General features: G+C 40.0%; 4 protein-coding genes across 5 annotated transcripts; 2 read left to right on the top strand and 2 right to left on the bottom strand.

Moving 5' to 3' along the window:
- The first annotated feature begins 1,432 nt into the window (after positions 1 to 1,432).
- LOC149653953 (N-acetylglucosamine-6-sulfatase-like) lies at positions 1,433 to 5,311 on the top strand. Its single transcript, XM_089846940.1, has 12 exons — positions 1,433 to 1,716; positions 1,781 to 1,840; positions 1,910 to 2,113; positions 2,193 to 2,258; positions 2,336 to 2,431; positions 2,507 to 2,680; positions 2,751 to 2,833; positions 2,930 to 3,048; positions 3,118 to 3,221; positions 4,632 to 4,841; positions 4,907 to 5,017; positions 5,097 to 5,311. Exons 1-12 carry the CDS (start codon positions 1,555 to 1,557, stop codon positions 5,271 to 5,273), a joined length of 1,566 nt encoding a protein of 521 aa, XP_089703066.1. The 5' UTR covers positions 1,433 to 1,554; the 3' UTR covers positions 5,274 to 5,311.
- On the bottom strand, positions 5,258 to 11,333 carry LOC149653954 (DCC-interacting protein 13-alpha-like). Of its 2 annotated transcripts, none has more exons than XM_089846939.1 (15): positions 10,811 to 11,333; positions 10,304 to 10,461; positions 10,136 to 10,234; positions 10,013 to 10,072; positions 9,871 to 9,945; positions 9,708 to 9,795; positions 9,587 to 9,628; positions 9,411 to 9,523; positions 8,715 to 9,058; positions 7,998 to 8,183; positions 7,792 to 7,921; positions 7,514 to 7,701; positions 7,021 to 7,224; positions 6,707 to 6,950; positions 5,258 to 6,378 (listed from the first exon to the last, which is right to left on the bottom strand). In XM_089846939.1, exons 2-15 carry the CDS (start codon positions 10,355 to 10,357, stop codon positions 6,199 to 6,201), a joined length of 2,007 nt encoding a protein of 668 aa, XP_089703065.1. In that variant the 5' UTR covers positions 10,358 to 10,461; positions 10,811 to 11,333; the 3' UTR covers positions 5,258 to 6,198. The 2 variants fall into 2 exon arrangements, with proteins under 2 accessions (XP_089703065.1, XP_089703064.1); XM_089846938.1 differs by having other exon boundaries at positions 7,021 to 7,257; positions 10,811 to 11,329.
- An 81-nt stretch (positions 11,334 to 11,414) lies between these two features.
- Positions 11,415 to 17,465, top strand: LOC149653955 (uncharacterized). The gene is made up of 6 exons (XM_089846948.1): positions 11,415 to 13,357; positions 16,155 to 16,216; positions 16,714 to 16,929; positions 17,032 to 17,118; positions 17,195 to 17,241; positions 17,320 to 17,465. The coding sequence occupies exons 1-6, from the start codon at positions 13,231 to 13,233 to the stop codon at positions 17,357 to 17,359; spliced, it is 579 nt and encodes a 192-aa protein (XP_089703074.1). The 5' UTR covers positions 11,415 to 13,230; the 3' UTR covers positions 17,360 to 17,465.
- A 321-nt stretch (positions 17,466 to 17,786) lies between these two features.
- Positions 17,787 to 21,782, bottom strand: LOC149653956 (histidine ammonia-lyase-like). The gene is made up of 18 exons (XM_089846937.1): positions 21,071 to 21,782; positions 20,931 to 20,997; positions 20,783 to 20,810; positions 20,647 to 20,721; positions 20,495 to 20,567; positions 20,366 to 20,432; positions 20,262 to 20,299; positions 20,070 to 20,195; positions 19,859 to 19,998; positions 19,684 to 19,731; positions 19,563 to 19,614; positions 19,403 to 19,498; positions 19,206 to 19,330; positions 19,019 to 19,129; positions 18,865 to 18,930; positions 18,716 to 18,794; positions 18,308 to 18,638; positions 17,787 to 18,172 (listed from the first exon to the last, which is right to left on the bottom strand). Exons 1-18 carry the CDS (start codon positions 21,309 to 21,311, stop codon positions 17,884 to 17,886), a joined length of 2,052 nt encoding a protein of 683 aa, XP_089703063.1. The 5' UTR covers positions 21,312 to 21,782; the 3' UTR covers positions 17,787 to 17,883.
- Positions 21,783 to 21,800: the final 18 nt, after the last annotated feature.

Raw genomic sequence — 21,800 nt, forward strand, 5'->3', positions numbered from 1 at the left:
GGATGGCCAACATATCACAGGGTTCATACAACTTTTGAAAAACAAATTTCCCTGAGATTTCCAGGTTTTTTCCCCCCACATACTTCCCTCCGTTTTCCAGAGTTACGAGCCTCCAAAGTTTAGTGTAATGTTATTCCTATGGAGGGGGTTGTTTGTTTACGTTTTGCTTAATTACTTGGCCCCTGTTTGTCGTAGCCCTAAGTTCTTAGTATGGTTGGATGGGGGACAAATTGGACTATAACATCCTCAAAGGACATCCCCGTATCTCTAGTAGAACCAGAGTTACGAGCCTCCAAAGTTGGGTCTAATGCTATTCCTATGGAGGGGGTTTTTTGTTCACGTTTTGCTTAATTACTCGGCCCTTGTTTGTCGTAGCCCTAAGTTCTTAGTATTGTTGGATGGGGGACAAATTGGACTATAACATCCTCAAAGGACATCCCCGTATCTCTAGTAGAACCAGAGTTACGAGCCTCCAAAGTTGGGTCTAATGCTATTCCTATGGAGGGGGTATGTTGGTGCACGTTTTGCTAAATTACTCGGCCCCTGTTTGTCGTAGCCCTAAGTTCTTAGTATGGTTGGATGGGGGACAAATTGGACTATAACATCCTCAAAGGACATCCCCGTATCTCTAGTAGAAACAGAGTTACGAGCCTCCAAAGTTGGGTGTGACGCTATTCCTATGACATGTTTATGAACATTTTGCTTAACTACTCGGCCCCTGTTTGACGCAACCCTAAGTTTTTAATATGGTTGGATGGGGACAAATAGGACTATAACATCCTCAAAGGACATCCCCGTATCTCTAGTAGAAACAGAGTTACGAGCCTCCAAAGTTGGGTGTGACGCTATTCCTATGACATGTTTATGAACATTTTGCTTAACTACTCGGCCCCTGTTTGACGCAACCCTAAGTTCTTAGTATGGTTGGATGGGGGACAAATTGGACTATAACATCCTCAAAGGACATCCCCGTATCTCTAGTAGAAACAGAGTTACGAGCCTCCAAAGTTGGGTGTGACGCTATTCCTATGACATGTTTATGAACATTTTGCTTAACTACTCGGCCCCTGTTTGACGCAACCCTAAGTTTTTAATATGGTTGGATGGGGACAAATAGGACTATAACATACTCAAAGGACATCCCCGTATCTCTAGTAGAAACAGAGTTACGATCCTCCAAAACTTAGGCTGATTTTTCCAGGTTTTCCAGGTTTGTATGAACCCTGTATCACATCACTTATAAACTCACGATACGGGGTTATTCAAAATATTGATCTTTAAATTTTGTTATTGATTGTTAAGTAATATTGGCAACCTTCCAGAATCAGTAGGTACCCTATTATTTTGGCCCTGATAAAACCAGTTTAAGTTTTCAATAACTTTTAAAGAGAACTCTCATTTAGGGTGGCGATAAGCGGGGGGGGGGGGGCGCCAAAGATTGATAAGGCCTATAACTCAAGTTGACGCGGCAAGAAGCTAGTTCCGATCATGACACACAAATAACAAAGTCAGCAGCGATGCCATAATCACAATCACAATCGACTTAACGTAGCCATGTTTGCCTTCCTTATGTTATGTTGCGCCCTTTCCGGGGTCAAGGCCACCGCCACCACCACCACCGATCAAGGACCGGGACCGCCAACAAAGGTCAGGGGGGTCTTTTCAAATATCGTCCTTATATTAACAGACGATCAAGATGTTGCCTTAGGAGGGATGGTAATGGAAGTTTAATTTAAATAATTTAACTTAATTAAGTGGAATTAAATGTTAGTCTTTATAGGATGTCATGGAAAAAACCAGGAAATACATCGGGCAAACTGGAGCCGAATTTACCAATATGGTAAGCTAGCTGATAGTTAGGGCGTAGGGTTACATTATAATTATCACTGGACTGGTTAATGTCATTCAGTTTGTGACAACACCGTTATGTTGCCCGAGTCGTTCGAGTATTTTAACGGGTCGCTACGTTCACAACCACAAAACGGTCAACAATAGTTTGGAAGGAGGGTGCAGTTCGGCCACTTGGCAAAATGGTCCCGAAAAAGAGACATTCGCCACGGCATTAAAGCAACAAGAATACGTCACATTCTACGCCGGAAAATATTTAAATCAAGTACGTATCAACTTTAGAATAAATTATAGACACGCCTTGCTAATATTAATTGACCTCTCTCTTGACCCCGGCCGGTCAGTATGGCGATAAGGCGGCGGGAGGTCCAGGACATATCCCTCCTGGTTGGGACCATTGGTTCGGACTGGTTAGTTCCGCCTTAATTAATTTATTTTTTAAATTAACCATAGTTTAATTTAATTTAATTAAGTTAAATGTAATTAGATTGGAAATTCGGTATATTACAACTACAGTTTATCCGCGAATGGGACGGAGGAGAAACACGGCTCCCAACCGGAAGACTACTTGACTAACGTTATAGTTAAGTTGATTTAAATTTAATTAAACTAATTAATTAAGACGGTATTAGTCTAACCGGGTTTAGTTAACATTCAGAGGGACAAAGCCTTGGACTTCTTATCAAATTTGAACGCCGATTCGGCGCCTTTCATGATGATGTTGAGTCCGCCGGCGCCGCACGCCCCCTTCACGCCCGAGGACAAGTACAAGGACAAACTGGCCAACGCCACCGCCCCAAGGACACCCAACTTCAACGTCCCTGCCGGAAAGGTCCCACCATACATAAGACACGAATAATCCCCCCCCCAACTGTCTTCTAATCAATTAACTCTTTCCGTAGACGAAACATTGGCTGGTTCGACAACCGCCCAATCCCTTACCGGATGACGTCATAGGGGATATTGATGACATCTACAGAAATAGGTATAGGCTTGCAAGTTGGGAACGCCTTCATTACCCGGACCCAGATTGAACTTGTAATTGTTCTAACCCGAAGTACTTATTGATCTATTTTGACAGACATCGAGCTCTGTTGAGCGTGGATGACTTGGTGGAATCGGTCTACAACGCTTTGGTACAAAAGAATTTGATATCGAACACCTACTTGGCCTTTACTTCCGATAATGGGTATCATTTGGGTATAAATAAGACTTGTGGTCAATTGAATCCGTTGAACCAAGGCCTATTAATTTATTTATTCAATTTAGGTCAGTTTTCTTTGCCGTGGGATAAAAGACAACCTTACGAATTTGATATCAGGGTGCCCTTACTGGTCAGCGGACCCGGCATACAAGCCGGACGCAAAATAAAAGTAAGAACAATTGGGGGGGGGGAAGCGTCGACCTCCGCCTACACTATCTCGAGTGTAGGTAGTGTCATACTTACGGAAGGAACGTGGTATCACTTATAACCTTATTGAAGAAAAACCAGTTTTGCTTAAAAAACTGCGTTTACACAATGCTTGGTGACACTTTTTCAAACCCACAAAGGGGGGCCAGAAATTAGAAATTATTATATGTATTGCAATTTGAAATTAAGTTTATTTATCGATGTGGGAAATTTGCTTTTAATCGCGTAGTTCAAACATTCGTTACGATTAGACATTTGACAACAAAAACGGGTGCAAACGCGGCGGAGTTTCGAGATAATTGAGCTTAGATTTTCACCTACGAATATGTTCTCCTAAAAACTTATCCGTGTCAAATAATTAAGACGAACAAATACAATTTAATGAGCTTTTAGCGTTTTAATTTTGCAGGGTGGAACGGAACACTTATTTAGTACAGGCAAAGGCAGGGCGTTGCGCCCCCAATATAATAATAAATTTCGTTTATTTATTATTTTTATTAAAAAAAAAAAATACTATTATTTTCAAAATTCCCGTTACACTTGTCTCTAAGGCGAAGGCCTAAATCGTCAAGTTCTTATAGTGTTTTACGGTCAACTAACAATGTTTCCAAATATATATACTCCACGCACGAGGATTCCCCGGTATTCACGAGGGAAGGCGCGCACGCGCGGCGGCACCTTTGAGCTTTGAAGTCCTCGCGCCGGCGCGGTACCCGGGCTTTTCCAGCTCCCTATACTTCAAGGATGCCGCTTTAACAGTGTAGATACTACATACCAACGGGTTGGGAACCACCCCCCCCTTCAGGACAGGGGTTTCCCCAAGAATGTAGCATTCCCCAGACAGGCACAATAGAAGCCGATATTTTGGGAATGCGGAAGAAGGGTATACCGGAAACAGACGCGATAGAATGCGGAAGGAAAGACTACGTAACCCTTTCTTTTTAGCTCCATCCACAATTGTATCGTCATGAGGTGACTTATAATTTAACGCCCAGGGCGAATCGCTTCACTTAGGAAGTTGAAATTTGGCAGGGACCTTATTCTTAACTAGTAGATGATCACTAAGAAATATTTTTGAAATCCGCCGCCGCCATCTTGGAAAAATGGAGGCCATCCTTACCCTAGTCGCTATTTACGTTAATCGCCTAGTACTTATTAACTTATTAAGTATATGATTGTAACTAACCTTTAACCCAATAGACGGGGGCCACAATTGTGACCAGAGATTTTTAGAAACGCCCGTTTTTGTTGAAAAATGTCTAATAATAACAATCGTTTGAACTTTGCGATTAAAACCAAATTTCCCCACCTCGTAATGTTAAGTTCCATAGAGATTAGCATTAGGGATTTTCTTAATGATGCTTTAATTAAGGAGCCCGTTTTGAACATTGACTTATCGCCGACGTTCTTGGACATGGCGGGCATGAGTCCGGCAGCCAAGACCGACGGTCTCTCGCTAATGCCGCTCTTATTCAACACGGGACCCACCATCTGGAGGACCAACTTCGGGGTCGAACACCAGGGCGAAGGTCACCCGGGTCCCGTCCGAGGATGCCCGCGGCTCAGACAAGGCGGCGTCTCGGTAATACGCTTAACTATATGGCTAACCCTAACTGGCTTAACCTCTGTCTATAACCCCTTTTTCAGAATTGCGACCCGGATTGCATTTGCCAAGATAGCTACAATAACACCTACAATTGCGTCAGACGAATTTCCACCCAATTTAATACGATTTATTGCAAATTTGCCGATCACGAAGTAAATTAATTAAGTTTAAATTAAATTGCCGCTGCAATTTTAAACTAAGTAATGGCTTATTCGCGTTGTTCGATTGCAGAATTTTCAGGAATATTACAACATGACCTCTGACCCCTATCAATTGCGAAACCAAGTGGTCCCGCCGCAATTGCCGATTCAATACCAGCGAGACGAGCGCGTTTTGGGGGAGGAGAGGCAACTGCGGCAATTGCGAGATTGCCAGGGACGACAAGCGTGCAATTTGGATCATTCATGATCAGATTTATTTGGAATAAAACTTAAGTTAATTCCAAATCTCGATAATAATAATTAATAATTAAAAATCTCCTTTAAAATTTTAATAATTATAATAATATTTCAGCCGACCTATTATACCCTAAACTTAACTATTTATATAGTAATAATGCAATTAGCGCGCGCGCGCCTTAATTAATTAGTGCCTTGCATCTTAAAGAACATTAAAATTGAGAGTCTTAATGCCAATTTAAGTTTAGTTAATTAATTATAACTTAAGCGACGTTAATTTTTAATATTGGGCGCAGTTTCAGATTCAAATTAACGCACGATTTAATTTAATTAAGATTAAGGGTAGTTAAATCTTAAGCGACGTTAATTTCAATATTGGGCGCGATTTCAGATTAAAATGAACGTACGATTTAATTAAATTAAGATTAAGATTAAGGGGGAGGGGGATTAAGTGTTCTTTGGCGTCAGAAGAAAAGATTAAAACTTAAAATTGGCACTATCGTTTAAGTTAATTAATTAATTAACTAATTAATTCATTTTGATCCGTTTCTTTTTGATACGATTTCGTAATTAATTATAGTTAGTAATTAATTATAGTTAATGGTGGAAATTAAAAATGAGTAGATAGAAGGATAGGATAGGATGAGAGAGAGAGAGATTAAGTGTCTTGTTTAATTACCTGGTCTCGTTATTAATTAGTCCTGTTCTGCCTCTAATTTGGGGTGGAAAAATAGTGTGTTGGATTTGAGTGACTTAATTGGCGTCATGACGCGCCACGAGGCGTGTTCTACGACCTATCCTTAATGTTCACACACACAGTGTCCTAAAGCGACTTACGACGTGCTTCTAAACACTGAGTGGAAGCGGCTCTACACAATTGGATTGGATTGGATTGTACAATTAACATTGTTCTTGGCGTCGCGTCACCATTTCAATTAAGCCTCGCTCTCGGACGTTTCCGTGCTAATCGTTAACGATTTCGATACTTGGACCGGTAAAGAGTCCGCCCCCACTGCAGGTGGCTCACAATCCGCCGCCCCCGCCTTTAACGGGGTTAATTGCTCCCCCGTGCCGATGGCCAATGACGAGTCCACCTCCTCCGATTCGTCAGAAGTCTGAAAGTAATTAATTAATTAACTAACAGAGTTAACTTTAAATGCAGAAGTTAAATTCAGACACAAGAGGACTGATACTGCAGGAGGGCAGGCTACTTAATCCACTATACTGAGAAGGGAGGAGCTACGGGGGGGAACGTGACGTCAATGTACAGCCTGAGGTGACGACTTCCAATATGGTCGCCAAACAGAGGTAAGAGATTGGAGGGTGTGACGTCACGAGAAAGTTCGTGGTAGCATACTATTCCCTGGACCCACGCAGTATCAATCCGCCTAATGCTGTAATAAATGAAACTAGGCCCAGTATTAATTAATTGAATTAATTGACCTGCACGAGTTGTTTGAGGGCGATATTGGCGGCGGTGGACAAGGAACAACACACTTCTTCAGCGGACACTTGCGTCTCGAAAATATAACAATTGAAGATGGGTGGATCGTCGTCGTGATCGTGCTCCGCCTTGGTGCGAGTGATGAAACCCAACAAGCGATTGTTCTCTTTATGCGTCGTCCAAAAAGACACGTCCTCCAGTTGAAATGACGCGCGAACAGCCTGATGAGAAGGATCAACGATCCTAATAACATTAAGGCCCCACCCCCCATTTAATTCCCTTTCAAATGACTCATATCAGAGGCGGTATTAACCTGAGAGCTTGATGAGTTATGACTAGATGAATCTCGCACATTTTGAAGAGATTGTGGATGGCGCGGGCCGCCATGACGCGCTGCGTCGTTTCGTAGACCACCCCTTCCCCCCGGTCGATCGGCACTCGCATGCAACCGCAAAAACGGGCCTCGAACACTTCCCAAACCGGAGAATCCTTCTCCTTCGACGTTTCCGCCGAGATCCTAGAACCCGATTGGTCAAAAGGGTTCTTCCGACTGTCACACACACACACACACACCCATTCGTATCATTTCTAATTGAACAGTTTACGCGTTTCCGTTTGCTAAGCCTAAATTGATCTACCACTATAGTCTACAATACTCGCTAAGCCTAACTTGACCTACTACTATAATTCAAGTACTTTGTTAGGCCTATTTTTCTCCGTATTAAGAGGAAATTTGGCCTATTTTTCACCGCAACAATAGGAAATTTAATAGGCCTATTTTGGTCTACAATAAGTGTGTGTCTTACGTGGGAGGTCCGTCAATCTGTCGGCTTAATTTGTCATCGTCGGTTGGCGAGATCATGTCGAACTGAATGGGCGTGTCCATCATGAAATCTTCGATGGGTGAGGTCAAGGAGCGATTCAACGGTCCCTTCTTCTTGGACTTGCCCCCTTTCTCCTCGTTCAAGGGCAGCGACCGATCCGTTTGAAGCGACTAAAGGGGGAGTGGGGGGCACCAATCAACCTACGTCAACTTACCAACCAATCTTAATGGCTATAGCGTTTGCGCGGCTTTGTCAATTACTTTGGAGCGTTCTTTGGAAGATTGTCTGGTGACGTGGTGTCGCCCGCTCGAAGACTCCTTCATGATATTTTTAACGGTCGAAATCCATTCGTTCATTTGACGTTCGTTTAGCGCTTGAAGGATCAGAACCCTTAGTTTAATTAGGTTAACTCGTTAATTAACTTCGTTATACGGACGCGTAAGCCTCGGCTCGGTCATAGGCCTACTTTTTCCCGTTTGAGACTTGGAAGACGTTCCGCCTTTCCTCTTGCTCCAAAATTTGGGCCGTCACTTTGGAGTCCAGTTCCAATACGACGCTACCGGCCACTTCCCCTTTCGAGATGCTCATCAAATGGCCCCCCAGAGTGTAGAAATAGACACGGTCCCAACGCGTCATCATTCCCGCGAATTTACTAATAGTTAAAGAGTAATAAGAAGGCAACCGGAATTAGACCAAAAATAGGCCAAATATACGATTCTAAAGCAGTTTTAGAACCAAAATAAATTCGACACAAAAAAACAAATAGACCAAATCAATATTACATCAAAAATAGGCCAAATAAACGACTAATAAAAAATGTTGCAACAAAAATAGGCCAAATAAACGACTAATATACAAATATTGCAACTAAAAATAGGCCAAATAAACAACTAATAAAAAATATTGCTACAAAAATAGGCCAAATAAACAACTTATAAATAATATTGCAACAAAAAATAGGCCAAATAAACAACTTATAAATAATATTGCAACAAAAATAGGCCAAATAAACAACTTATAAATAATATTGCAACAAAAATAGGCCAAATAAACGACTAATACAAATATTACAACTAAAAATAGACCAAATAAACGACTAATACAAATATTACAACAGAAAATAGGCGAAATAAACAACTGATATTACAAGAAAAATAGACGAATTGTAATAAAAACTGAGTACGTTTTATGGAAAAGATATCCGGATTTCTGGGACTGCGTCGTATTGGGAGGAATGTAAGGCATGTCGGGAAGGGGTTCGGCGTAATACAAATGGCGTCCCTGTTGTTCCACCGAGTCAATCAGGGCGATGGCCTTCTGCGTCTCGGCCCCCAACTCCGAGTGAACTCCCTGAACACTGGAACTAATATTAGAAACGAAATCCTCCAATTCGGAGGAATTCAGGGACTCGTGTCCAATCGAATAATGAGATTTCATGGCGTGGATCATTCCTAACAAGGGCTCGATGATGGCAATCTTGCGCTTGTATTGCAAAGCGTTCAAATTGGCGTAGTAATGCAACGCCGTCTAAATATTAATTAACACGCCATAATTAGCCCCTTTAATTAATCTGCTAGGATGATAATGGGGGGGGGGGGGAGTGTTGGAAATCGGCGCGCGCACACGCTAACTGCGGGACGACTTAGGTTGGGTGGGACGCCAAAAAATGGGGGAGGAATACTCGGAATCAATTGTAATTGGCTAAGAAGGGCTCCAGACGAACCAATCACAATTCAGTCCGCCTATTCCTCCCCCGTTTTTTGGTGTCCCACCCAACCTAAGTCGTCCCGCAGTTAGCGCGTGCGCCTAGACCGATTCCCCCCCCCTTATCATCCTTGATTTAATCGAGATTAATTAATTAATTAATTTAATTGTGCACCTGGTGGAATTTTTTGGAAGCGTTAAAGACTTCTTCATTCATTTCTAAAGTTTGTTTATCGTTTTCTTTCTTTTTAGGAATTTTACTAAATTTTGAGATTGAAGATTCCAAATCTAAATGGTTTAAAAATCAACTTATAATTTAATTGGGTTTAACTTTAAGGGTAATTAAGTTACCACTACTGGATGCGTGGTACAAATCATTTAAACTAAAAACCTCTGAAATAAATACGCAATATTTCAGGACAAATATTATTTTAAATAATTAAATTTAATTAGGTCATTTAAATTTAATTACCGGTTAAATCAGCTTCTATAAAACGATTCAAAGGATACATCATACCATCGGCTAACTGCGTTCTACAAGCTTGTTGCCAAGAACTAACCTAATTGTTTAATTTTAATGACATTTAGTTTAATCGCCATTAAATGTTAATTGTTGGTTTTAATTATTAACTAACCTCATCTATAGTTGTTGAAAATTGTTTTAAAGTAGTTCTAAGAATGCTATCTTGATCATTATCTAACGGGAAACTCTGAACGCAGTTTCGATTAAATTTAAATTAAGTTTAATTATGATTATGATTAAAATAAAAATCATACCAAGGTATCATATGTTCTAATGTGCTGTGATAACGCGCTTGTGGCTTCAGCCAAAGCATTCTATTATTAATTTTAATTAAATCTAAGTTTAAACGCTTAAATTAAACTTAATTTTAATCATACTTGCGCATTTAATATCTTTAAACAATGATCATACATCGCATTGATGTATTTTTGTAGCAAAAATGTATCTTGTTCAAATAGAGCCACCATTGATCTTGTCTGTAATTAATTTCCCCCCATTTAATTCTAATTATCTAGGCTTAATTTCGATTAATTTTAACGATATACTTGAGGGCTATCGTCCAACGCATCTTCTAAATGTAGTTTCTCAACTCCGGGCATTTTCCTAACCGAGTTCTAACAATTTTCCGTAACAGTTTTAGGGTCTTTGGGCCAAATTTGATCAATTTCACCGACTTTTAGTTGATGTTAGGCTTACATTTAAGCTAGAAATGGTTCAAAATTGGCAGGGTTTTAATTGTTATCGATAGAATCGCTATCAAACAGTCAAAAACTCAAAATATTGTCGATAATGTCGTATCTTATCTCCGTTTAGGTCTACATTGAAATGAATGATTGTTTCAAAGAATCAAACTTAACATTTCCCGAGATTAAAACCGTTTTGATTTACAAGAATAAAAGTATATCTTTAATTTATAATTACATTTCGGCCTGGTTATTTAATTTAAATTACGATTAAAACGCGTTTAAATAGTTATAAACAAATGTATTTGGCTTAGTGTCAAACGCTAAGCCTTGGTCAAAACACGAAATATTTATAAAATAAACGCATACCCAAGTGTCGTACTTTCTTTAAATCGTACTTCAAGGTTGAAAAATTGTTTATGGACATTTAAGTTAAGTTATTAGTGTTTAATTAGCATTTGGGCTTTAAATATTAGGATGAAAGTGAAATTTCACGACGTCGCGGCGGCCATTTTGATTTTTGAATGGATTGGATGAAAATAGTGTAGTCTTTGAGGGGCTTGGCTGGCTTGTTTTTAATTGCATAGTCTTTGAGTGACTTGGTTGTTCATCACGTCGGAAAATGTTTTTCAATAAATTTTTGTTTTTAAAGGATAGAAAATGAGTGGAATTTTCGCGGATAATTGCCAATCCTCAGTTTTCAAGTATTTTAACGCGTCGTAAAAATTGTTATTCTACAACAACTTCATATTTTCTAAAGATGGCAAGATGATGTCAAAAATATTTTAAGGTGTAGGTAGGTTTGAAAAAAAAAAAACCTTGAACCATTTATTACTTTAATTCCTAGAAAACGCGTTACTTACAATGTTTTGGGTAATTATTGTGAAAGTGTACGAAAATGGTTCAAACCAACCCACGAAACACGAGTATACCTAGTTGTAACCATAAGTTTATAAGTGATATGTTCCTTCCATAAGTATGACACCACCTATACTTCGTAATGCTAGGGACAGCATTGGGTTGGGTTAAGTTAGGTTAAGTTGGGTTGGGTTAGGTTAGGTTAAGTTAGGTTAGGTTAGCTTAGGTTAGGTTAGCTTAGGTTAGGTTAGCTTAGGTTAGGTTAGCTTAGGTTAGGTTAGCTTAGGTTAGGTTAGCTTAGGCTAGGTTAGCTTAGGTTAGGTTAGGTTAGCTTAGGTTAGGTTGGGTTAGGTTAGGTTAGGTTAGGTTAGTAAATAACTTTAACATGATCCGGGGGATTTTGTCGCCTACGTGAGGGGATTATGTCCATTTCTTCTCTGATGGGGGGATTACGTCGTACATACCGAATCTACGACCTACCTCGTGACAAGCTCTCAGTAACCAGTGACAAACTTATGGAGTGAGCATATCTTACGAACTTATGTCGTTAGGGGGGACCCCCGACTGTCCGTGGTTTAGTATCTTGGGTAATAGATCACACGGTGGGTCGGGTTGCAGGGCTGCAGAGCTGAAAGGGGAGTCAGGGTCACACGTTTGGTTATGATATGAAACTCTGCCAAAAATAATTGAATAGTCCGGATGTTGTTTAAACAAGTATAAGGAGATTGTTTGATTTCGGTGCCATTAAAGCTGCTACTCCTATATTTCCTTATTAATTCGGAACGATCAACTCCCGCAATTGAAATTAAACTCCGCCCCCGCCGCCATTTTCAAAATTATTAACTGTCAATTCACCTTCATAATCGTGACGGTCACGTTACGGAGTTTGACACTTTTGATGAAGTTGTCACTATTTGAATGACAAAACCGACGAAATTCGGAGCTATTACTCTACGGAGCCTCCAATTACAAATCCAAAATAAATATAACCGGCCTTATTTAAAATATCTTACAGCGTGTAACATAAAATCTTGACCCCCATTTAAATTTAAACGTAATAATAATTAAAAATACTATATATTTTTCACGATAAAAATTTCCCCTTATTTTGTAACTTCAAAAAATTTCCCCGTTAAAATTATTATTATTACTAAATAAAAGGGGTTAATTACATACGATTAAAATTAATTTAATTTAGTAAGATTTAAACGGGGTCAAGATCGGACCGTACGGGATGACCCTGTTTCCCTCCGGTCATGACCTTAGAGGTCATTAATTTAAACCATTAATTAAAATAAACGAAAAAAATAAACTAATTTGAAAATAATTAAAACCAACGTTTTACAATCGGGGTCGAATTTGACGCTAGACTGACCAATGAAATCCAGAGCTCCTATACGTGTAACGAACTCTCATCGGCGGCCAATTAGAAAAAGGGTCAAATTAATAACAAGGTCCAAAAAACTAAGGGGTCAAACACGACTGAAATATTAAACTCGAATAAAATAATTAGAAAGTGTTTTCTCAAATTGAAATTAACTTCTTAATGAAATAAATAACCTTGAATTAAGTTTGCATAAATTATCACCTTTAAGGAAGACGATTTATTTATTAGGATTGTTTCGTAATATTGGGCCACCGGAGTGTAATTTGGGAACTTTTAACGAGGTGATTGCGTAGTTATGACGTATAGGGGCTGAGGGCCGTTACGATTCACCGGCGCGCCAAAGAGAGAGAGAGAGGGTTGTTTTGTTCCCCCCAAAATGGAAGGCCCAAATAAATATAAGAGAGAGTGGCGAATCGAGGAAACTTCACTCCAAAGAAGTCTGTAGTCTGACACTGACAGAGGACCAACAAAATACCTTTAATCCCTCTCTCCAAGAAGACGAACTAATCTTTAAGTTTAAGTAATTAATTATTATCGGTTAAGGATGAAGGTGTCATTGGGTAATTGTTACGTCACGGTCATTTTCCTCGTCTTGATTGGCGGACACACGATAGCCTCTAGAAGAGTGGCCACCGTTTACGATATCCTCCAATTAATATACCGATTATGCGGTAAGTTTAAATTCTAATTAATTAATTAACCCTTTCATTTTAATTACGAGCCATTTCGGAAGCCAGCTTAATTTTTTTAAAAACAATTTAGGTTAGTTTAATCGCCATTTTGCGGGTAAATTCTTATAGATATAATTTAAAATAAAATAAATGGTTTATTATAAAGCTTAGTCTTTGAGCGACTTGTCAGCCAGAGAAAGGAATAAAATAGCTACGGATAATTTTAAGCCCAGTATAGGTTAGAAATAAGATGGCCGCCATTTAATTTGGGTGTGAATTTTTGAGGGTATTATTTTTAAGTGTTTTTAAATATAAATAATTCTTGGGGAAGGTGTTTGTTATAAATGTTTAGCCGGTTTGGCCGGGGAGTCACGCCTCGATAGCTTTCTTTCAAATTAATTATAGAATATTATTTACTCGACCTACATTAACAATATCATCGAATCGGAGATTGAAAACAACGACGGAAAAGTCCAAAATAATATTCCAAAGAACTTCTTCTTCTTAAATCGGGGGACAAAAATGGATAACAGACATGATTTTAACATAAAGTGATTATTTTAAAATAACTTCTGGGTCATTGTCTAGGCTAGAACAACTTTCTAAATTTACGTCACACGGGGAAAATAATCTCCCGAATTTAAAACGTCTTCCTTCCCAAAGACCGACAAGGAAAAAGAGAAATTTGAGTTATCAAGATTTTTTTCATTTAAAATTCAACTTGAGACTTCATCATCTCTTTTGAAGTAAAATGAGGTGAAATTTTTCCACGTTGTTAATTAGACGTTAGTAATTAGTTAGTCCCGAATTTGTTGACGTTAGTGACTAGTTGGGTTAACGGAAAGAGGCCATTGACCCCCTAATCGGTTAAAGGAAAACCGATCGAGTATAGTTTCTCGGAGAGTGGCCGCACCGGGTTTTGATCGTGAACTTTTGACCAGTTAAAATCGAGGGCGAAACCGATAGCCGCGTTAACGCTTCTTTCGAGTGCCCCGATTGAAAGTGAGACGCCCCAGCAGCTCAAAATTAGGACGGGTGCATGGGGAAAAACCCTCATTCCTTATAAAACGTGTCACACGCAGCGTAGAACAGTTCACCGATAATCCGAATTACGGTATGTTTGCAAAAAGACATTTTTCTAATTGCAAATCTCGCAATTATGCAACTGGAAAAGGTTTTACTATCTAGGAGATTGAGTATAAGGCGAATTGACGTGGCTTTGTTCGTCTCGTGACATTTTTAATCAGGATGTGGCCTATCAAGCGCGCCGCAGTGGCCATTAAAAAGACAGTCGTACACAGCCGAATTGTCAAGTGACATTTTGTTCCTTTTGTTTCGACGATTAACTTTGATGGAACGTTCTTAAAATAAAACTAACTAATTCCATCCATGGCGTTTGGCCCGCGGTCACGTTTTACCGGCACATTTGAACGCGCTTAAAAACCGAGTTTAATTAAAGAGTAATTAACAACCATGTGCCATTACTTTAGCGGAAAATAATTAACGTAACACTAGGGACATTAAAATCGTTCATTTACAATCCTCCATTACGAGGGATCCCGAAATTCTATATTTATCATTAAATCCTTGAAAATAATCATCTTTAAAATAAAATGGAGTTTTTATTTTAAAATGAACAATTTTGTCATGAGATTTTATCAATGTCCTCGAGTCCGTCGTAATCGTCTTAATGTAATGTAATTACAGACTTCCCGAAAGAATTGATAATAATAGTCATTGGCGCTGGTACTTACGTACTTGTCCGAATATACAACACCGGGTGCAAAAAACCCAGATTTGATTTACATTATTTAATAATCTAGCTGCTAAAATTTGTAGAAAAAGGCGAATTTTAAACAATTTCGGTTCGGGAAGGGCTCTAATCGCTTTCGAATGAGGGGTTACCGAATAAACTCCCCTTCCCTCCAGCGCCCCCCAAACTCCATTTATTGTTAAATAAATGGTATTATTAAAGATATGCTTTAGCTTCTATAAATAGTTTTTAATAGCACACCAAGTCTGGCTGCAGGAAGGATGGTGCTCAGCCTGGGAAATTCCCCTACATATCCTTGGGGGTGAAGAGGGGGTGCAAGGGGGGTGCTAGCGGAACCTTGGAGACCCGACTCGGGCCCACCCACCGCTAGAGAGAGAGAGAGAGAGAGATAATGCGAAATTAAATTAGATTAATTTTTAATTGGAATAATTTAGAATGTAGCTAGAGACTTCCCTCGGTAACAGCGCCGCCGTCCTGGTTGCTAACCGAGAAAGTAAGCTTAAGGTTTCCCGTATGAAATGGAATTCCTGGAATTTCAAGACAAGACTCGGAAAGGGAAACGCGACGGTGGGTGACAGAGACTTACCCAATCCGTTAAAATAGACGCCGTTAAAGGGACACTGAACTCACCCAAAGAATCACGAAGATCCGCTTAATAGGAACATGCCTTCCCGATACGAGGGTTATTTACCGATTATAACGAAACCGGTCTATAATATCTGCCGGGTTATCCCTCAAAAGTCGGAACACACTTTCCCCCCTTTTTCCCCCAAACGAACGCGGGCCCGCACCACGACGATAATTAAAATTCATTCGTTAGCCCTTTAAAACTTTCGTAATCGACTTACAAATTATAATTTGATTTAATTAGCCAAGCTAGATTATTCTTAATTAAGCTATCCATAAATTAACTAGGTGAAAATTAGGTCCGAATTAAAATAGCTTAAATTAGAAGTTGCAGTTGGTAATTATCGTTTCTGAGGGAAAGTATAGTTAAATAATATTATTTAACTTTAATTGCAGTTGCCGAAGGTGACCAAAGATCCACCGGACTTCAATGCGTTGATTATCACATGGCAGCGGAGGTAAACAATTCTTTATTCAATTTTAAATAGCGAAACGCGATGCAACTACCCACATTGGAAAAACCATAATTCCCCAAAAACAAATGACGAATACAATAACATTCTTCGGTAGCTACCATTAAATTAAAATTACTATATTTACTTTTGTGGAGATTCCCGCCTTAAGAGGTAATTCGCCTTAGTAAACAAACGAATCAAACGCCGCTAAATTGACGAATGTTAAAGAATGTCATTCGTCAACTTACGCCTCATTGAACTCGACAAAAACAACACTTTTTTTCCCAAATTATTTTCAAGGTTTTCTATATTTTTCGAATGACGCGCAACACGCGTATTTCACTTGACGCCACCGTCAAACTCTACCCCTTTGATTACGCTAAAACAATTAAGTCAACCCAAAAGCGAACAGCCCCCCCCCTTCACTTCGACAAATTACCATCTTTGTAATTAGGGTGTTTAAAAGTTACGCCTAATTAATATTAGCATCCCTCATTAAGGTATCTGAGGTTTTGGAACGATGCATGGCCAAACACAAAATAAAGGGAGAGGACAGTACGACCACCACAACGAGCACCATGGCACCCTCCAGCAACGAAACCGAGTTGAACTTTGCCCCCAGCACCGTCACCGGAGTGGCGCGATTATGCGACAAGTTGACCTTAGTCGAGGAATGGACCGAGAAACATACCAAGCCACCGAGCCAACTGACCACCGTAAGTTGTCCAGCCAGCCGGGTTGGGGGGGGGGGGGAGAAATTGACCGCCACTGACCATCGTCACACGCGCATGCTTACATTGCCTTAAATTCCGTTACAGGTTATTGGTATCGAAGCTTTAGGACGCATGACGTGCGTCATGGGAAGCGTACATAGACCCTTGACCACCTGGACGGCCGCTTTCTCCGTACGTTAATTACTTTAATTAAAATTAATTAATTAATTCATTTTATTTAAGCCTAATTAAGTTTAATTCCAAATAGAAATGCTTTCCCAATCAGGAACTCGAATGGGCCAAAAGTAAAACAAAGTAAGTGTGTAATTAATTAGCGTTAAATTTAATTAAGATTAATATATTAACGAAGGTTCGTTAACTTAATTTTTAAAGGGGGAAGTTGACACCTGCCGGAATTGGTTCGAATTTGTGAGAAGGAAGACACAACTGGAATTTTAAAACAATCAAACCTCATTAAATCATTTTAATCATAATTAAAGTTCACCCCTCCTCCCCCCCCTCTTAATGTATTTCTTCAATCACTAATTTAAATTAATTGCACCAAATGCTTGACACTAGATTGGAGCTAAATTAGTATTTTTAGTATAGCGGCATTTAATTACGATTAAATGGCCATTTAATAATTTGATTAATTATTTATAAATAAGTTAAAAAGATTTGAGAAATTATGGTTTTAATTAAGATTTGTTAATTGGCGCGCTTCGTGTTCGTTTTAAATCGTAACCCCGCCCCCTCCCTTCCTCTAGATAGGCGCGGATTTGTTTGTAAATAGTCAATTTTATGTAAATATCTTATCAGGAATGTATATACGGAAGTAAATAAACGGATGTAGAAACACATAATTAATTATCTTTCGTTTCATAATGAATTTATTTCAAAGTTTAAAGAATATTGTACAATCATTACAACGTTAGTGGAGTACAAGAATATAAGGTTTTAGAAGGTTTGTTTCTGTTGGGGGTCCTGGGGTGTCGTGATGAAGGCGGCTTTCTTCAAGTTGAGGCGATTGGCCTCGGGGTCCTGGCTGCCCCCCATTCCGCTCATGCGCCGTTTCTTGTGCGACTTGGACTTGGTGGTGGTGGGAGAAGACGGACGCGTCTCGATGCCCTGTTCCCGGAAGTAGTAGTCCATGTGCGGCTTGACCGCGTCCCACACCAATCCCTTCCGTAACAACTCCGTCACGGCGTCAATGTCCGGCGACATGAAACGATCCTTCACCAGCGGTCTATTCACCCCAATAAGAAAACGCCTTAGAATGACGCCACAAAGCGGGCCAATAAAAGCTTCAAAGCGCTCGCCATTCGTCGATTTGCAAGCAGCGGCAATGCCAGACAAGCAAAAAACAAGTAGGATGACGTACTTAGCGACGCATCGAACGAGATTGTAGACTTCTTCGAGCGGGGCCGTGGTCTTCAAGGGTCTCAAGAACTCGATGGCTTGGGCGGCGGCCAACAGCTCGATGGCGATGACGTGTTCCACGTTCTCGACGACCATCAGGGCCTTCCTGGCGGCGAAACCACCCATGGAGACGTGGTCCTCCGTCCCGGCGCTCGTCGACAACGAGTCCACGGAGGAAGGGTGGCACAGAACCTTGTTCTCCGAGACCAAAGCGGCCGCCGTGCAATGCGCGATCATAAAACCCGAATTCAGACCCCCTTCTTGCACCAAAAACGGTGGCAGTTCACTCAGAGCTAAATTACCCATCCATTAATTAATATTAGAGTTAATTAAGTTACTCGTTTGGTAAATAATTAAGTCGATTACGGACATGGATTGACCAGTCTTTCAATTCGCCGCTCGGACATACTGGCCAGTTCGTGGACAGCGATGGCCAAGTAATCTAACGCCTTTATAGCCAGCCCAATTAAATAACTCATTAATTAATAATTAATTCTAATGGTCATTAATTTTAATTACTTTAGCGGGATATTCCCCGTGGAAATTTCCACCGGAAATAATTTCACTTCGGTCCGTGAAGACCAACTTGAGTTCATTTAAGTTAAGGTAATTAAGCTTCTTAAATTAATTAGACGCGGTTAATCGGCGAATTAATATTAATTAAAATGGATACGGGGTTATCAGTGGCACTGTTCATTTCCGTGGTAATTATGCCTCGGACGAATTCGATGCTATCATGGACGATCCCGTGTACTTGAGGACAACACCTTAAAGTGTAGGCGTCCTAACAACCCCCAAAGAACGATTTTACAAAGGAGAGGAAGAATGTTTGGTACGCAGGTACTTGATCATTCGTTTACCTGGACACGGTTGCAAAAACGGTGGCTCTCGGCCAATTCCGAGCGGTGTGTGTCCGAGTGTAAGAGTGACCGTAACCTTCTGGCCACTAACATTTGACCGGGGTGGGGTCTGATACGTTGGATGTCTATAGGGTCGTAGTTACGAATTAATTTTGAGTGGGGCCGATTTAATTGGGATTAATTTAAACACTAATTACCGCTATCGAAAGCTCGGGTGGTTCCTTTAAGAACTTCTAAAGACAAGGCGGCCACCACGTCCGCCTGACGAGCGATAATGGTGGCGCGTTCAACCGCTAATTAACGAAGTTAATTAGGTCTTAAGTTTAATTAGTTTTTAATTAAAGCCGTTTAAAATACCTTCCGCTCCGATAGACGTTATTAATTGCGTGCCATTTAGTAAGGCTATACCCTTTTAATATTTTAATTAAGATTAAGAACTTAATTAATTAAGTTAGTTATTTAATTAATTAATGCTAACCTCTTTGGGTTTCAATTTGACCGGAGTTAAGTTGTGAGATTCCAAAACCTAAAATGCAAATTTCACACGAGTCACGCGCGCAATCTTAGAAAGGACCATTTTTAACCGGGGTTTCTATGGAATTTAGGTCCCTTCCAAGATTGCAAATTTCAAGGTAAAATAGAGAGTTACTAACGTATTTGGCTTCGCCCCAACCACTCTCGGGGCTCCACATCTTGCCTTCGCCCATCAAGCCCAAAGCCAAGTGGGACAAGGGCGCCAAATCGCCGCTGGCCCCAACCGTCCCCTTTTCGGGGACCCACGGTAAACACGAGGCTATAAGACACACCGGCGACCAATCAGAAGCCCGGATAAACTATGACGTCAATAAAATTAATTAAATTTACCGTTAAAGGCATCTACGAGTTGTTGCAATGTTTCTAGTGAGATTCCGCTGTAACCTTTGGACAAAACATTAATCCTGAGCGCTAATAACATCCGCGTCTTTTCAGGGGTCAAAGGGTTACCGACACCTGTTTAGTTTAATAAATTGGGACCGTTTTGAAGGGTTTAAACAAACACCAGTGAGATTATTTTACCGGCAGAATGAGATCGAACCAAATTTTGTTGCAGCTCCCTTCGATTAGTTTTAAATTAATACTAATTAGTACTAATTATTCTACTCTAATTAAGGTGATCTTACAATAGTTTATCGTTAGAAATGACGATACGAGCGAATTTTCCAAAGCCAGTGTTAACGCCATACGCGACTAATTTTAATTTAATTTCTTTAATTATTTTTTTAAATTCTAATTTCAAATGGATGAGATACCTTTATTTTCTTCAATAACTTCTTCTAGAAGTTTCCGCGCTCCGTTGACCCGTCTTTTCGCATCTTCCGTTAACTTAATCGTCATTAAATATCATTAAATTTAAAATTAACTAAACTTTAATTGATGATTTTTTTGGTATTAATTAATTTACTTCAATTTTGAATTGCCATTTTCCTAAGGCTAACAAATCGTCGGTTCCCAACGAGAAACCGTCTAAAGCTATGTACTGCAATCGACTTTAGTTAAATTTAATCTTAATTAAATTAAATTAAATTGAATTATTATACCTCGGATGGGGCCTTAAATATACCGGGACTGATTTTAATTGGTTAAGAATATTACGAAAAGAATTCTTTAAATTAAAAACCGGTTTTTATTTCTACCTATACACGTTTAGAAAAACCGGTTTTTAGGGGAATGGCCAATTAAGGATACACTTGTTCGGGAACGTATCGTATTTCGGCCGGTCCAGTCACCGGACTCTCGTGGTCACTCTTTAAAACTATATACACCAATTTTAAAAACCCCCAATTAAAACCCGCGTCTCTCGATTAAAACTCGGCCAATGGACATACCGACAGAGACGAAATCATTGTCGTCCAAGACATTGGTTATTTTGTCATCGGGGTCCAAAATGGCGCCGCCCTGCGTCTTACGAATTTCGTAGACAAGTTCGTCCTTCGGGACGTGACTACCTTGCGGTTTCAACTTAAAGTACCTCTTCAGGGCTTCTTCGCCCAACCACCTAATGGTCGAATGACCGTCCTGACACGGGACGGCGAACCACTGACCACGGACCCGAGCCGATATCTTCATAATTACTCCAATTACTAATTATTAACTAATTAGGTGTAAAGAAATTGTTTGACGAAACCACAGTTGAAGTCAGGGAAAAAATGCGAGGCGCCTTCGGAATGAGGCTTTATATGACCATCTTCCGAGGGAGAGTGAAAACGACTCGGACCAATGAGAGCGGACCTCCCTCGGGTTAGTTACAGTGGCACGTGACCAATCTTTATTTTTTAATGGAATTGGGATGATATTATTGATATTTTAATGGAGGAATCTTTAGCGTAATCACCCTTTAATGAACTTTCTCTAGGTCATTCGATTAAGCGAAGACGCACTCGTAATCTGATATTCCACGGCGGACATATCCAACGCCGTGGTTATCGTGTTACCAAATTATTAACTTTATCCGCAATTTTTCGGTTTTCGGCTTAATTAAAGGGATACCGTATTGTTCGTTCGAAACACAGGGGAAAGACGTTAGGAATGGCGATAAAGAGCGACAGTTCATCGTCC

This window comes from Phalangium opilio, unplaced genomic scaffold, assembly GCF_054372755.1.
Source record: "Phalangium opilio isolate 3A_F unplaced genomic scaffold, DU_Popi_V2 ptg000081l_1, whole genome shotgun sequence".
Classification (NCBI taxonomy): domain Eukaryota; kingdom Metazoa; phylum Arthropoda; class Arachnida; order Opiliones; family Phalangiidae; genus Phalangium; species Phalangium opilio.

Bases quoted from the DNA above. Each gene is read 5' to 3' on its own strand.
- LOC149653953 (XM_089846940.1), top strand. From the start codon at position 1,555: ATGTTTGCCTTCCTTATGTTATGTTGCGCCCTTTCCGGGGTCAAGGCC. The intron at 3,049-3,117 runs GTATAAATAAGA...TATTCAATTTAG, and splicing joins CGATAATGGGTATCATTTGG to GTCAGTTTTCTTTGCCGTGG. The intron at 4,842-4,906 runs GTAATACGCTTA...CCCCTTTTTCAG, and splicing joins TCAGACAAGGCGGCGTCTCG to AATTGCGACCCGGATTGCAT.
- LOC149653956 (XM_089846937.1), bottom strand. From the start codon at position 21,311: ATGAAGATATCGGCTCGGGTCCGTGGTCAGTGGTTCGCCGTCCCGTGT. The intron at 20,300-20,365 runs GTAAGATCACCT...AACTAATCGAAG, and splicing joins ATTTCTAACGATAAACTATT to GGAGCTGCAACAAAATTTGG. The intron at 20,196-20,261 runs GTAAAATAATCT...TAAACTAAACAG, and splicing joins GGTTCGATCTCATTCTGCCG to GTGTCGGTAACCCTTTGACC.
- LOC149653954 (XM_089846938.1), bottom strand. From the start codon at position 10,357: ATGCCCGGAGTTGAGAAACTACATTTAGAAGATGCGTTGGACGATAGC. The intron at 7,702-7,791 runs GTAATTGACAAA...CTCCCCCTTTAG, and splicing joins CTTCCAAAGAACGCTCCAAA to TCGCTTCAAACGGATCGGTC. The intron at 6,379-6,706 runs GTCAATTAATTC...AATTACTTTCAG, and splicing joins CCCTCAAACAACTCGTGCAG to ACTTCTGACGAATCGGAGGA.
- LOC149653955 (XM_089846948.1), top strand. From the start codon at position 13,231: ATGAAGGTGTCATTGGGTAATTGTTACGTCACGGTCATTTTCCTCGTC. The intron at 13,358-16,154 runs GTAAGTTTAAAT...CTTTAATTGCAG, and splicing joins ATTAATATACCGATTATGCG to TTGCCGAAGGTGACCAAAGA. The intron at 16,217-16,713 runs GTAAACAATTCT...TCCCTCATTAAG, and splicing joins ATTATCACATGGCAGCGGAG to GTATCTGAGGTTTTGGAACG.